At 48.0% G+C, this 13,211-nt stretch overlaps 4 protein-coding genes across 4 annotated transcripts; 2 read left to right on the top strand and 2 right to left on the bottom strand.

Moving 5' to 3' along the window:
- Positions 1-196: 196 nt before the first annotated feature.
- MAA_11680 (uncharacterized protein) lies at positions 197-814 on the bottom strand (the record flags this gene model as incomplete). Its single annotated transcript, XM_011412595.1, has 1 exon — positions 197-814. The coding sequence occupies one exon, from the start codon at positions 812-814 to the stop codon at positions 197-199; it is 618 nt and encodes a 205-aa protein (XP_011410897.1).
- Positions 815-3,565: 2,751 nt separating this feature from the next.
- Positions 3,566-4,368, top strand: MAA_01386 (methyl transferase; the record flags this gene model as incomplete). The annotated part of the gene is made up of 2 exons (XM_007819384.2): positions 3,566-3,573; positions 3,939-4,368. 2 exons carry the CDS (start codon positions 3,566-3,568, stop codon positions 4,366-4,368), a joined length of 438 nt encoding a protein of 145 aa, XP_007817575.2.
- A 1,598-nt stretch (positions 4,369-5,966) lies between these two features.
- Positions 5,967-7,940, top strand: MAA_11681 (uncharacterized protein; the record flags this gene model as incomplete). Its single annotated transcript, XM_011412596.1, has 2 exons — positions 5,967-6,638; positions 7,167-7,940. The coding sequence occupies 2 exons, from the start codon at positions 5,967-5,969 to the stop codon at positions 7,938-7,940; spliced, it is 1,446 nt and encodes a 481-aa protein (XP_011410898.1).
- A 2,596-nt stretch (positions 7,941-10,536) lies between these two features.
- On the bottom strand, positions 10,537-11,151 carry MAA_11682 (uncharacterized protein; the record flags this gene model as incomplete). Its single annotated transcript, XM_011412597.1, has 1 exon — positions 10,537-11,151. The coding sequence occupies one exon, from the start codon at positions 11,149-11,151 to the stop codon at positions 10,537-10,539; it is 615 nt and encodes a 204-aa protein (XP_011410899.1).
- Positions 11,152-13,211: the final 2,060 nt, after the last annotated feature.

A 13,211-nucleotide genomic window follows, 5' to 3' on the forward strand; every position in this document is an offset into this window, starting at 1 on the left:
TCACCTCGAAGCTGGAGTTGGTGTCCATAGGCAATGACGCAGAAATGGTAGCAGTTCCTCGGCTCGAACGGACAATGAAAGCTCGCTTAAGTGCTAGCCGTTAACCTTACTTTATGAAATAGTAATCTACCATGTAGTACGAACATGTCAATCAAGTTACCCCATGCTTCATTCGATCACACCAAAGAACGTAACACTAAAGAGTCTCCTGCGGTTTGCTAGCCCGAAGCTTAACGCCATGTACTCGATGCACGCGGTCCTTAAAGGCATCCAAACTAATTAGGAAGTCACCCAAATGCTCACATTGCGGGTGGCGGCAAACAAACGTTCCTTCCTGGTGCTCGTGCCTGAGAAGCACTTTTTCCACATGGTCCATCATATGAGACACACGCTTGAATGGGCGCATGCGCCTATTGTATGGGAGCTGCTCTTGACCGACACAATATATGCACTGCGTATTACCGAGTACAAGAGGTATCTCCTTAACATTGACATTAGGCATTACAGGCTTGATGTCGGGAGAGCCCCCCCGCGTATTGCTTCCATGCAACAGGGTTGATGTGGATGACGATTGGGCAGGAGAACGCACCTCACGGCGAGATGCCAGAAGAACCATAAGGTCAACCGCTCGGATCTTGCGGTCTGTGATATGATTTGTACCCAAGTCTCGTCTGAAATCACTTAGGATAGCTTGCAACTCTGTTCGCTCTTCTAGCTGATGCTGCACACTAGGATCGGGTTTGGGTTCTCGGTCAGATCCAAGGTCGGGATGTCCACCAGGGGAAGTCCTTGTTAGGGAAGAAGATTTGCTCATCTTGAAGCTACTTGAAGAAAGATGCGCCAAGCTCACTACGCTAGAATTGTTCGTTCACAGCAACAACTCCAGTGTTTTGATCAATGGCAAGGACCATGAGCCACAATGCAGAAGAGCAGTCTTAATGAAGATTGATGGGCTCTTGAAACGCTTTTTTTTTCGCTGAATAAGATTGTCATAAGTCTCTATTCAGGAGTCCTAGAGCACCCAGCTTCTGAGCTCATGGAGAGCTTCGGATGGGTGGTGTTGCGGGGTGATGAACCGTGGAGGTGAATTAAAAAGAGACACCTAGAGAGACAATGGCACAAGAGAACAGGCACTAGAAATTGTGAATTGCCCAAAATTTGGCGACGGCGAGCCAATTGTATTATCTGGTACTACTGCATGAGAGGACAGTCGAAAGAAACCATCGCGGTTTGGCCAACCAATGCAGCGCTATGCGGCTTGCAAAGAAAGGGCTGGTTCTGCGGCCTCTTGACTTCCATATATTTCCCAGCTTCACCAACCGCGATATCCACGGGCACGCCATGCCGCAGAAGGAGCTCTGCAATGTCGGTTCTGGCGAATTTAAAAGTATAATGTAACGGTGGTATATTATCAGCGCCTACAATTTCAGTAGGGCACCAAGCTTTACGAGAAACTCCCCTCTGTCGAAAGCAGAGTGACAGGTCCTTATTGGCTATAACAGAGTATTTAGCAACTGTTCGTGCACAATTGACAGCATAAACAACCTTGCCAGGTTGGCTTGCGCATAGGAACTAGGGAGGTACGAGGAGGTAGAGCAGAAGCATCAGCAGACACTCGAGCTGAGGGAGAAAATGGTAGGCAAACATCACCCAGACACGCGAAAAAGCAGGGGAAATCTTGAAGATACTTTAGGAGCAATAGGAAGGCGACGCTGCGACGTAGTTGATCATGATTTTGCGTATTAGAGAAAAATAAAACAGGTCTTCAAGACCCAGCGCGCTCAGCTAGTGTACAGGCCGGGGTGGCGCGAACGCGATGGTTTGGTTCGCGTCGTCCAAGCGTTTACACCCTGTCAGTATCCTCAGTGCAGTCCAGCGGTCGAGAATTAGACAAAGTCCTAGTGACAAGCTGGCACCATTGAGCAAGTATCTTTGCACATCTACGGAGTAGGTGACTTGCAGTCACTCGATCCTCCACTTGCGGCCCAAAGACACCTGTGCTGGCCTGGGCTCCTCGCTGCTATAACTACAATGCACAATTCTGGCACCCCACCAAACCTGTGTAGCACCAACAAATGCTCTCCTTTTGTAGGTGACATACATGTCAAAAGACCTAAGAATAATTTAGCAACCGCCGTGCTTGATCTGATGCAATGGCTTAAATGGCACCTCTATATGCAGAAGCTTGCTTGGCTTGTTCCCCGACGCCGTCGATCGCTTCACTGCACGTTGGAGCGATGCAAATAAGGCCGTAGGGACAGGCGCGGCCCAGTCACTCTAGCATCTCGAATACGTCCTCGACTAGATGCTTCCAGTCTTTGCCTCATACTCCAGCGTTGTGTTTCGGCGTGCAGTGGGCATTGGGATACTATGCATCTGGCGGCGATGGAATGGAGACCCTGAACTTTGCCGAGTTCGGGTTCAGGCAGCAATGCACTGTCGTCTGACTTCAACAGCAAGATGCCCTTGAAGTTGGCATGGCTGACCGGATGACACCTTCACTAACTGCTTGAGAATACGCCATATACGAGATCCAGTTCTGCCTGAGAAGGTATGGTCCGCTCTGACTCGTCGCCAGTAGCAGTCGATGAGGCGACACCCTAGAACGGTGCAAATCACTTGGTGATGCAAAGGGAAACTCAATTCGGCAGACAATGTATATACTTTGGATGCAGTCATGGTCTAAACGACACAAAGGGATAGGAGAATGCGAGCATTTTTGAGGTGTAATTGACACCGCAATAAGTATTCGTTAGAGTTATGACTGTCCAGAACCAAGCTCAAATGATCAAATACGCCCACCCCGCCAGGTCTCCAATGCCTAACATGAGGGCCATCAAAATATCCGGCCAGCTGTCGTCAAGCTGTTTGTTAATAGACCATGCGAGCTAACCAGCACATATGACAATAATAATAATAAAAAAGGAAGCCTGGCCGACTATGACTGCTATTGATACATGCAACATTCTGCTCAGAAGCCGCATCCCAGAATTAGTGTTGCTGCTTCGCGTGCCCCGAGGCTCTGGCGGCTTATGAAAAAGTCCGAGCATTACCCGAACCGAGATTTCTTCCTCCTGCATTGTCTGAAACGAGGATCGTACATGAGACATCGGCTACATCAAAACGCACACGCGGTTCCACTCGCTATGAATCCAGAGGGTAAACACTGCAGGAGACCCTGTTCGCTTTGCAGCTGAAGTGCTTAAGAGTCCGGCGGTGAATGTACTGAACTGACATTGGCCACCTAGATCACGCCCATAGACAGTATCCCGAGCGTTTGCAGCATGTGCAACGTCTATTTGGTGATCGATGGTATGGAAGAAGTGACGACAAGCTGAAGAGAAGCAAGTATATATTTCCAATTGACGAGGTAAGCTCAATTGCCCTGCGGACACCGGACTGCTGCTAAACATGCTCCGTGCAGGAAGAGCTGCAGCGCTTGGATATATTTCACAAACTCTTCCTCACAGCTCGGGGCAATGCCCTGTTCTCCTCGCCACTGGATACCACAACAGACTTACGGATCCTTGATCTCGGGACAGGAACGGGGATCTGGTCAATTGACATGGCCGAGTACGTCCACTGGGTGTTGCACAAAGAATGTTGCCTGACGCGTTCAATCTAGGGCACTGCCACGAGCGTCTGTACTCGGGGTAGACATGAATATGATTCAACCCGAAAGGTGAGCAAGACGAGCCATGGACCGCCTGGGGGTAACCCTCATTAATATGACTAGGATCCCGGCAAATATGGAGCCCCCCATGAAGTTTGACATAGAGAGCGATTGGAAGCCTATGGAACGTAACTGGGATTTGATACATGTCCGAACGCTCTTTGGGGCTGTTCGTTGTTGGGAAGACATGTACAGGAAGATACATCGGTTCGAAAGTCACAGTCCAACATGTTCCTCTATCGGCGCGTTACTAATTTACTGGCAGACACTTAAAACCGAATGTCGGATATTTAGAGCAGGTAGAAATAGATTGGGAACCACGATTCAAGGGCGGCAATATTCCGTACAAATGCGCCCTTATCGACTGGACTGACAAGTTGCTGCGCGCCATGGATCTGCACGGTCGTTCGATGAGAGTGGAACCAGAGCGAACGAGAAGACAACTCAGAACTGCTGGATTTTCAGATATCCACGATTGCTCAATCAGGGTCGGCTTCACTCCTTGGTCGGAAGACCGTCACGAGAGAGACGTAGCATTTTGGTTTGGGGCTGGTTTTAGTCACGCCATTAAAGCCCTGTCCTACGGCCCTATGAGTTTATCTCTTACCATGTCTATAAGGGACATCGACCTTCTTTGCAATGCGGTTCTCGACGAGTTACGCACTGCCCGATATAAAGCCTATTGCGGAATGTGAGTGGCGAGATGGGGGTTTAGATTTCATCACACGCTAATGTACAACAAGATATATCTGGACAGCAAGGCACTCCTCTTAATCATGAACCGTCGGGAGGCGGATCATACGCTCCGGTGGCGCGGACTGCCTCATGCCTATCCCCCTCAAAACTCACGTACATGGCCAACCTCCCATGCTGAACTGTTAGGAAGATAAGGAAACATGGTACATTAATAAACGCCCTTCGGGCTGACTTATACCAGTTACTAGTATGGTCCGGTATCTAGTGTTCATAGTGGGTGCTGAGCCACCGCCAGTCATCACCTTCTCTCGGCAATCTCCACCTTGTTATTGATCCCCCTCTCCGAGTGGATTTTATTCCAAAAACCTCAGTTGGCCTCTCATGAGCCAATAGCATCATATCCCGCACGATTCCATCCCTGAATAGTATATCCACTGAACACCTCTCGCGGATATGTTGCTTGTTTCTTCGGTCCACTCCATCGATTCCTCTAATGCACTCTTCTCCTATAGTGTGAATACTGTCATCGGAATAATAGAGAATATTCGTCCATAGCTTCCCATTACTCTGGCGGAAAAACACACTTGGATCTCTGACTTCGGTTACCTCACCCCACGGGTCACGACCAAGTTAGACTTTAATGCAAGTTCCTGCTAACCTAATCTCTTTTCTTTGCTTGTCATACAAATCAGGGCTCTAGAAGGATTCAAACAAACCAGGCTTCTGGTATCTAGTATCCCATGACCAGTCAAGTACCAGAAGTAGTAGAAATGCGTCAGCGTTCGGATGACGAGACAACTTTTCAAGATCAGGACTAATAAGAGCAAGATCTTCGTTCGGAAGTCGCTCGGCTATTTGGTCTGGCCACGACTTTAGCTTAAATATCTTGCTCCAGATCCAAGCAGAGAAAATTTCGGCCTTAAAGAATTTCTCTTCGGGATTATCGAGCTTTTCGATCACCCGTTGTTTCTGCAATGGAGTTAGAAAGTGCGTAACATTACTAAATAGCTCCTGGGGAAGTCTATCAAGTGGCCCCAAAGCGGCTTCAGTGAGATCGGAGACTCTATCCATTTGTGGCGACGCTACAATAGTTTAGACAAACAATGGTGTCAGCTGGGAGAAACTATGAGCAGAAGTATCGTATTTATGGTGAGTTAGGCAATGATCCCATTCCGGCGCTTGAAGCTTGGATCCTCAATCCACGATCGAAGACCAAATCGCATAGTTTTCTTGGTTCTGGCCTCTTTGGTTTGCAGTTTCGAATACGCCAACAGGGCCGATAGCACAGTGGGGTGTGCGGCTCTGAATTAGAATCAATTGTTATCCAATAGCGGCATCGCGCAGAGCGATTAGTTTCCAATTCAGGATTTTGATTACTGGACTCCACTATTGAGACCTGCGATCGCGGCACCTAGCATCTTGAATTGAGCACCTTCCTCTAAGTTCCGTGTATCGTATTTACTAAACGACGCTTACAAGCCGTAGGTAAGCATCAGTATTAAATGTATATGTACATATATATATGCAGGTTTAATTTAGCGGGGTTTCACCCTGGCCGAGGTGCTCAGTGAAATTCGAGTGCTATTTAGTTCAACAAATGACTCGGGAACCCCTGTCTTGGCTCGCTCCGGACTCATCGGTGGCCTCCGCCGACGAGGAAGACACCCTCGTGAGGCGCTTTGCCATATGGAGGGATCCATTGCAGCCGGGCTACAATGTCCTGTCAGATGAGGAGCGACCGGAATTCTATGCTGAAATGACTTTTAATGAGCACTTTCAACAACTCACCCTTCTTGACCTGCACACCCCCTCTCCAGACATTGCTGTATCATACATGCATTGGGCTTCTTGGAAGATACATATTCGCTTCAATAACCCTAATAAGCAGCACGAAACACATTGGGAAGAGGTGGAGGAGGAGAAGAAGAAGAAGCAGATATACTTAACGTGGCAAGATCACAGCCAGGAAGAGTACAGATGGACAACGTTTCTCCCTCACGGAGGGACTGCGGAGCTCCTTTGGATAACGAAGCATACTCGGGGAATGAACCGCCGGAATTTTACACTTCTAGATCAGAGGACCAATGAGGTTCTCGCCGAATTTATTAGCGATAAAGATTTGCACATGGGTGGCGTGTTGAGGATAAAAACACGTGGGAAGGGATTCGATCACTGTGACCCCAAGATCCTTATGTCATTCTTGGCTGTGTATGAAACGCTGAGGAGGCGATCACATCGCACTATGTATACATCTTCCGAGGGCAACAAAGTGCGTCATTTTTGTTACCGAACACTTCAATTTCTGCTACGGCTTAAGGTATCTAAACGGAGTTCACTTTATGCAACCACGCAAGGGTAGTTAGTATGCGCTAATATTTTTGGAAATCATGATCGGTCCCAGTCAAGCAGTCGTGAATCTAATCTTATACTTTAAATGGGATCAAATATTAATACCTCTGAGAGTTCTTTAGCATTATCATCATTAGGTCGCCTTTGTTGAATATGGGCAAACTCGAGAATGCCGTCCCTCGAGAGGCTGTCGTCTTAAAACGTACTTTCAAGATTCTTGATTTCATACACATGCATTAGCCATTACGTTCAAAAGGCGTACGGGCCCTTTGTGGACGAGGTGGGTTTTATCTCGGTTTTTAGACTTCGCTGCTAAGGTCTGTGATCTGGGAACCTCAATCTAAAATCGTGCATCTATACAGCACGTAAATAACTGTTCAAACGCGTCCTAAACTGTGCACTCATTGATTTGGTGCAAAGCATCACGGAAATTTATCTAACCACGCAGTTAAGTCACCACCTCAAAATGCCTAAGAGAGGACCTCGTTCGGCCCCTTCGCATCACATGTTCGACACACGCCTCCATGAACCAAGATCTGCCTCGTCGCAAGCGCTGCCCATCGCCTCAATGATGACGGCAACGGAAGAAGCAAGTACGGCGTCTTCTGATGCGGCAACTCCTGCTCGTCTTCAGGCCTTCCGCTGCTTTGAACAAACCTGGCACCGTCTCCGCTGGAAGCTCATAGGCCTTAGTGATTCATATCGTCGCACTTCAATACCCTTGGCATCCGGGTTCACCTTGAAAGATGCAGAGCGTAATTTTAAACTGGATTTCGAAGGATTCTATGCATTAATTGAACAGGCTATTGTCAATTTACTACACATTTTCAGGGTCTCCGTGCAAAGGGAGACAAGTAAACCAAAGGTTGGTGGACTTCCGTTGAATGGATGGTCACGTCACTCTTACCATCATGACGTGTTGAAAGCGCTGGAGGAAAATGATTCACTGCGCGCTACTCTAGGAACAGGTAGTGTGAATCAGGCGTTGTGGCAGGCGAAAGAATTGAGAAATAGATGGAAGGACCCGGGAGAGTCAGAGGAGGTGTTGTCGATGATGTGTGATGTGCGATGGATTGTGATGGAAATAATGGGGGGGTTGGAGGCTGTGTATGCTGTTGCTCTGAAGGAGGTTGAGATTCCGATGGGGAAGCAGCGCGAGCTTCGACAGGCAGGAGGGGGCGGTGCCGGGGACCCTATGGATTGGGAAATAGCAGGACAGTAGTTTAGGCCCGTAAGTATTGCTATTGAAGGTCGGCAAAGACTGTAGTAGCCACTAGCATTCACTGTAACTTACCCAATACATTTCGCAGTTGTCGTATGAAGAGGCCAGCAGGTGGTGGAAGACCACTGCGCACTGATTTGGTTGAGGTTTCAGGAATACAATCTATTTTGACATCTCTTTCCCTCCTCGTTGTAAGAGAACTACAGACTTGACACAGCATCGCGAACCACAGATATATGGGGACATCTAGGAGACCAATTTTGACTATCAAAGTACACTTTCTGCATCGACCGTACCAATGCTAAGCCTATATCTGCCTCAAGTATTGGCAGGTCCACAGGCAGCCCTGCCCAACCTTCGAATGTCAACACATCTTTGATCACGCAAGCAGCGTACTCAGGAATGAGCGCTCGCAAGGTGCAGTCTTGCATGGCGCGTCGTTATGCACAAAGCGCGAACTAGCGATTCGAAATCGCTAACAAAGTCTGAGGCACTAATCCCCACTGTGAAAGCTCGCAGGCCAGCTGTGAGCAGGACCAGTCATTTCGTGTATTTGTTCTCAAATACAGCAATACAGCGCTATTGAATGTTCGAGTGCCTTCCAAGCTTTTCGTCTTCAGATGAAGAAAAGAGTGTGCACTTGTATGGGATTTGTCAGCCTAATAAGGAGATACTTGATGTGGAGGAAACGATATCGTACGGAAACCGCGAGCCGTTCCTGGGGGTTGATCCTCCATCACAGAACACATTGACTTCTTCGCTTCAGTGGTGTTTGGCACGGACGACACTGCTTGCAGGGGTAGATTGGGGACTCCACTGAACAATGGGAGTGGCGTGCCAGCGCTTACTCACCCTGACGTGTTTTATTGCCTGGTCTCTGCCACCTTTGCTAGACTGTGGAACTCGAGCTTGAACGTACGCATCGATTGCGACACTGTCACATCTTCCTTTCACGCAAGTCCGACCACGTCGGCGGTCCGTCTTGACCTCCTGTTTGAGAAGCGATAAGATAACAGATATAAATCTCGATTTCCCAAGTCTAGAGGACCAATCTTCACTACCTATGACTTCGGCGCTGCACGCACATATTTCAAGCCCGAATCACTTGCAAAAGTCTGACAATCTGCGAGTAATTCCTTCTAGCCTTCTGGAGCTGACACGTCTCTCCGCACACAGGCGGCGAACCGGGCAACAAGGAGTCGCAAGCGCAATCATCCGCAAAGGACTTTTGTACAGCCCAAACAAATTTAATGCTTCAACAAAAAACAAATCTCTTTCCCTAAAGTAAACAACAAAATAACGAAACAACGGAGGACAGTATTTCCCTCACATGCACGCACAGACTCCACAGCAAAATCAGCTGCAGAAGTCATGCGAGCAATTCACGAACAACCCGATATACAAGTTCACAAGCTAGTTCTGAGCATGCATACCTTTCTTTCTGTTTCCAAAACCCAGTGTCTTGACCTCACCAAGGAGCCTACGGGTTTACAGCGTCTCCATCGCATGCAACAGTTCATTACCCAGGTCTGCCTTGGAGGCAGGTACATCAGTGAGTAAACCTCTCCAACCTTCCAGTCTTGAGACATCTTCGATCACACAAGCAGCAAACCCGGCAATGAGCAACCGCAAGCTACTATCGCGTGTGTCACATTCTTTGTATACGAACTGAACAAGCCTCTTGAAAACAGGGACAAAAAGCGTGGCACGGATAACAAAGTGTGCAAACCCAAGGGCTAACTGTGAGCATGCATATGGCGTATGTGTAAGCAAAGTGCCACATTCGACAATGGCTTAGGAATGCACTGACAATTGTAGGCATCGTCGCCGTACCATCAGTACCATTAGCCTGAAATTTGTGCTCATAAATCCTGTATTTCTTCAAAAATAGGGAAATACAGTGTTGCCGAGTCTCAGAGTGCTTTCCCAGGTCTTCGTCATCATCCGTGGTAGCACGCTTGCGCTTAGAGGACACCTTCGAACCCGAGTAGGTATCCAACGCCGTCGTTTTGGAAACAAGTGAGTAGGGGGATCTAGACTTTGAGAATCTCTGCGCCGCACCAAATGGCGAGCTAGATCCCCCAGACCAGCAAAACCCGTTGCTCGTCGGTGGTGTCACAAACGGATTGTTGCTGGTGGTGTCACCCCGTCCAAAGTCCCCGGATAAACTGCTACCAGTAACTGCGACAGGCTTCGGCGGCGCCCCAAACATTCACTATGCACCAACAGCATTACCATAGACATAGATGCCATGATACTCGTACGCTGCATGATCTCGCCGAAACTTGCATCCCACGACCTATCCTCGATGTGATATGGAGGGTGGTACAATTCCAACGAGGCCCAAACTTGATGTCGGAAGAATCACATTGTTGCTCGTAGCGAGTGAAAGTAATTTGTTACCTGTTTTATGGCGTCCTTTTGTTCATCTTGATTTAACCTAGCCGCCGTGTCTGCCATTTCAGTAAGCTGAACGCATGTATCAATAAGCTTGGGCGAGAACGTCTGCTGGACTTGGGTAGCCAGCAAGCTCATAGCTGTTTTGTCAACTCCGGAGGATCTGCGACTAATGGCAATTAAACATATTAGTTTTCAGTCATGCAACATGCTTTGGATATTCATACACAATCGTATCGGCGTAGCTAGAGTACACCAAGAGGAATAAAGGCGAAGGGCCTGCAAGCCTTTCCCATTGCCTTCCCATCCGCCTGCGCTCTCGGACTATGCTGGTCAACTGTTTTGTATCAGAGATTCCTTGCGCTTTCTTGTAGAGCTCGATCACGACAGTCGCATCCCCATAGCCAGCTTGGCGTGGTGATCCTGTTTCTCTTTCGCTTTGAATAATATTTTCGATAAAGTCAGACAGCCGCATAAGTTGGACAAATGCCAGTCGCCGCAGGAGGTAGTTGCTTTGTCTCCCAGTGAGATACTTATCCACGTCTTGGAAGGCAGTGATTAATTGAGGATTTGTGCTAGCAATCTCACATGTCCGAGGGGTTGTCTTAGCGAGCAACGAAATCCATTCTGCGACAACGCTTTGGAAATTGTCCGCAAAGAAAGCGAATGGATCGCGGACCATAAGCCTGTCTGGAGGTACGATTTTCATCTTCTTCTTGTTCTTGTTTTTCTGCTTTCTCTTCGTCAACCTCTTCGGGACATTCAAGGGTCTGGCTTGCTCAACATTTGAACTAATAGCCTGATCCTGAATCATTGTCTCAGAGTATGTCACGATTCCATATCATCAGTGTCATGAACAATGCAGATGCCATGTTCATTGAGGGCTGAACAGAAAGATAGGTGAGTATTTAACTGCCGCCAGATGAAAAGCAAGATCCTAGTTCTGGGAATCTTGATTCTCGAATCTGGCTATTTAACGTTTTATTTGACTATAGCTTCAAAGATCTAAAAACTAGGATCTGGATTCTGTTTTTATTAACTGGCTCTTCCTGCTCTCTACCATGACCCATTTCTTGTGCGTGGTCTGGTGTCGTTGGTTTCATTACAGCACGGTCAACCACGTCAACTATGGCTCAGTGAGTTTGAGTGCGTATAAGTATAATGCACGCTCTTTGCTTCCTCCGTGCCTGTATACGGCATATGTAAGTGCGTGTGTGCAAGTCCATTGGGTTCGGTTCACTGCCCTCTGAGAAATGCGTTAAGTGCATTTCTATGCATCTGCTTGTATCTCAGTAAGCGTCATTTCAATGCCCACAGGCTCTCTAGCTTAGTGCATTTTCGTGCGCCTGTTTGCACCCCATTATTGTCATTTCATTGCCCGGCGACACACTGTGCTCGTTGCCTTTCCATGCCTCTCTCTGCACCCCAGTCTCAACTCACTACTGACTAGCCCACTAGTTTAGTGCATTTCCATGCGCCTAGTTGCACCATATCATTGTCATTTCACTGCCCGGCAACACACTGTGCTTGTTGCCTTTCCATGCGTCTCTACGCACCCCAGTCTCAACTCACTAGACTAGCCCACTAGCTTAGTGCATTTCCATGCGCCTAGTTGTACCCTATTATTGTCATTCCAATGCCCTCGACACGCCTGCTTGGATCCAGCCAGAGCAGTCCATTCGGCAAACTGGAAGTCTCCAAACTGCGTATTCTTGGCTGGTTGGTTCTGTGGGATTGGGGTTTGTTTGAGGTTTGGCCAGCCTGGCTGAGCGCCTCAGGTGCCGTGGTTATGGCTTGTCCCATCTACGTCTTATCTGGCTTTTACTGAGGAGCTTTATTAGGAACATCGCTCCTGGTCGCTTTTTTTCCAATTCCTCGAATTCTGTCGCGAGGTACGCAGGGTGCCAAAGGTGAAGGTACGTGGGTGCGGACCAGATGGATTGTTCTTAGGGGCCAAAGCTGAGCACCAGTGGGCCTCTTGGCCTACACTCCACGGAATCAACAGAGCGGACGCCGACAAATGCCCTTGTGGATATGGACCCCAGACGGGCGCTGCGGACATAACTGTATTTATAGTCGATTGCTGCATAGCCGTCTAAAAGTGACTGGGCAAGTCTATGAACCAATAAATCAAATCAATTCTTAGATGCAAGATTTGAGATGCAAGATTTGAGAATGCAAGATTTACGATGCAAGGCCTTAGATACAGGATCTTAGATGCAAGATCTTAGATGCAAGGCTCGAGCCTGCAATTTCACGCCAGAATTTGCGAATGTAGCCCTTCGGGGCGTGTGATATTCTTACTCTTTCGGGAATCCTTTTTCTACAGAGAGTTGCATTGTGGTACAAATGCTAGCCATCGCACCAGGTAGTCACCTTGCCTTCTGGAGAGATGACTATTTACGGTCTGGGGAGACTTGATGAAGCCAGGATCTGCACTGCTGGCCCTTCAAGAGGGATAGTCGCCGAGATTAATGAAATCCAGCTTAGGATAATCTTTTGACAAGTGGTTGACGGGATTGCAGCGATAAGTTTAATTTAGGGGTAAAGTCTCGACGCTCTTCGGTTTTCTCTCTGTTCGCTTCTTTCCTTCAAGTCCATGAATTCAAGCTCCACAAAAAACGCCTTCAATGGGCTGGCCATCATGGGATTTTAGCTGGCAAGAAATGATCATCTTGAGCGCGTCTTGACTAGGTCTTGGGTGGGTGTATCTAATTGCTGGGGATGAGTTCTTTACGTTCCTTGGGGTATTTAAGTATTTAGGATGGACCTATTGGGTATCCATGGCGAGGACCTAATTTGAACCCTGAGCTCGGTCAGATCCCGAATCTTCAATGTTGGATCCAAGACTGCATATGTTCCGGGCCAGTCACG

The sequence above is a fragment of the Metarhizium robertsii genome, assembly GCF_000187425.2.
Source record: "Metarhizium robertsii ARSEF 23 chromosome Unknown MAA_Scf_13, whole genome shotgun sequence".
Taxonomy (NCBI): Eukaryota; Fungi; Ascomycota; class Sordariomycetes; order Hypocreales; family Clavicipitaceae; genus Metarhizium; species Metarhizium robertsii.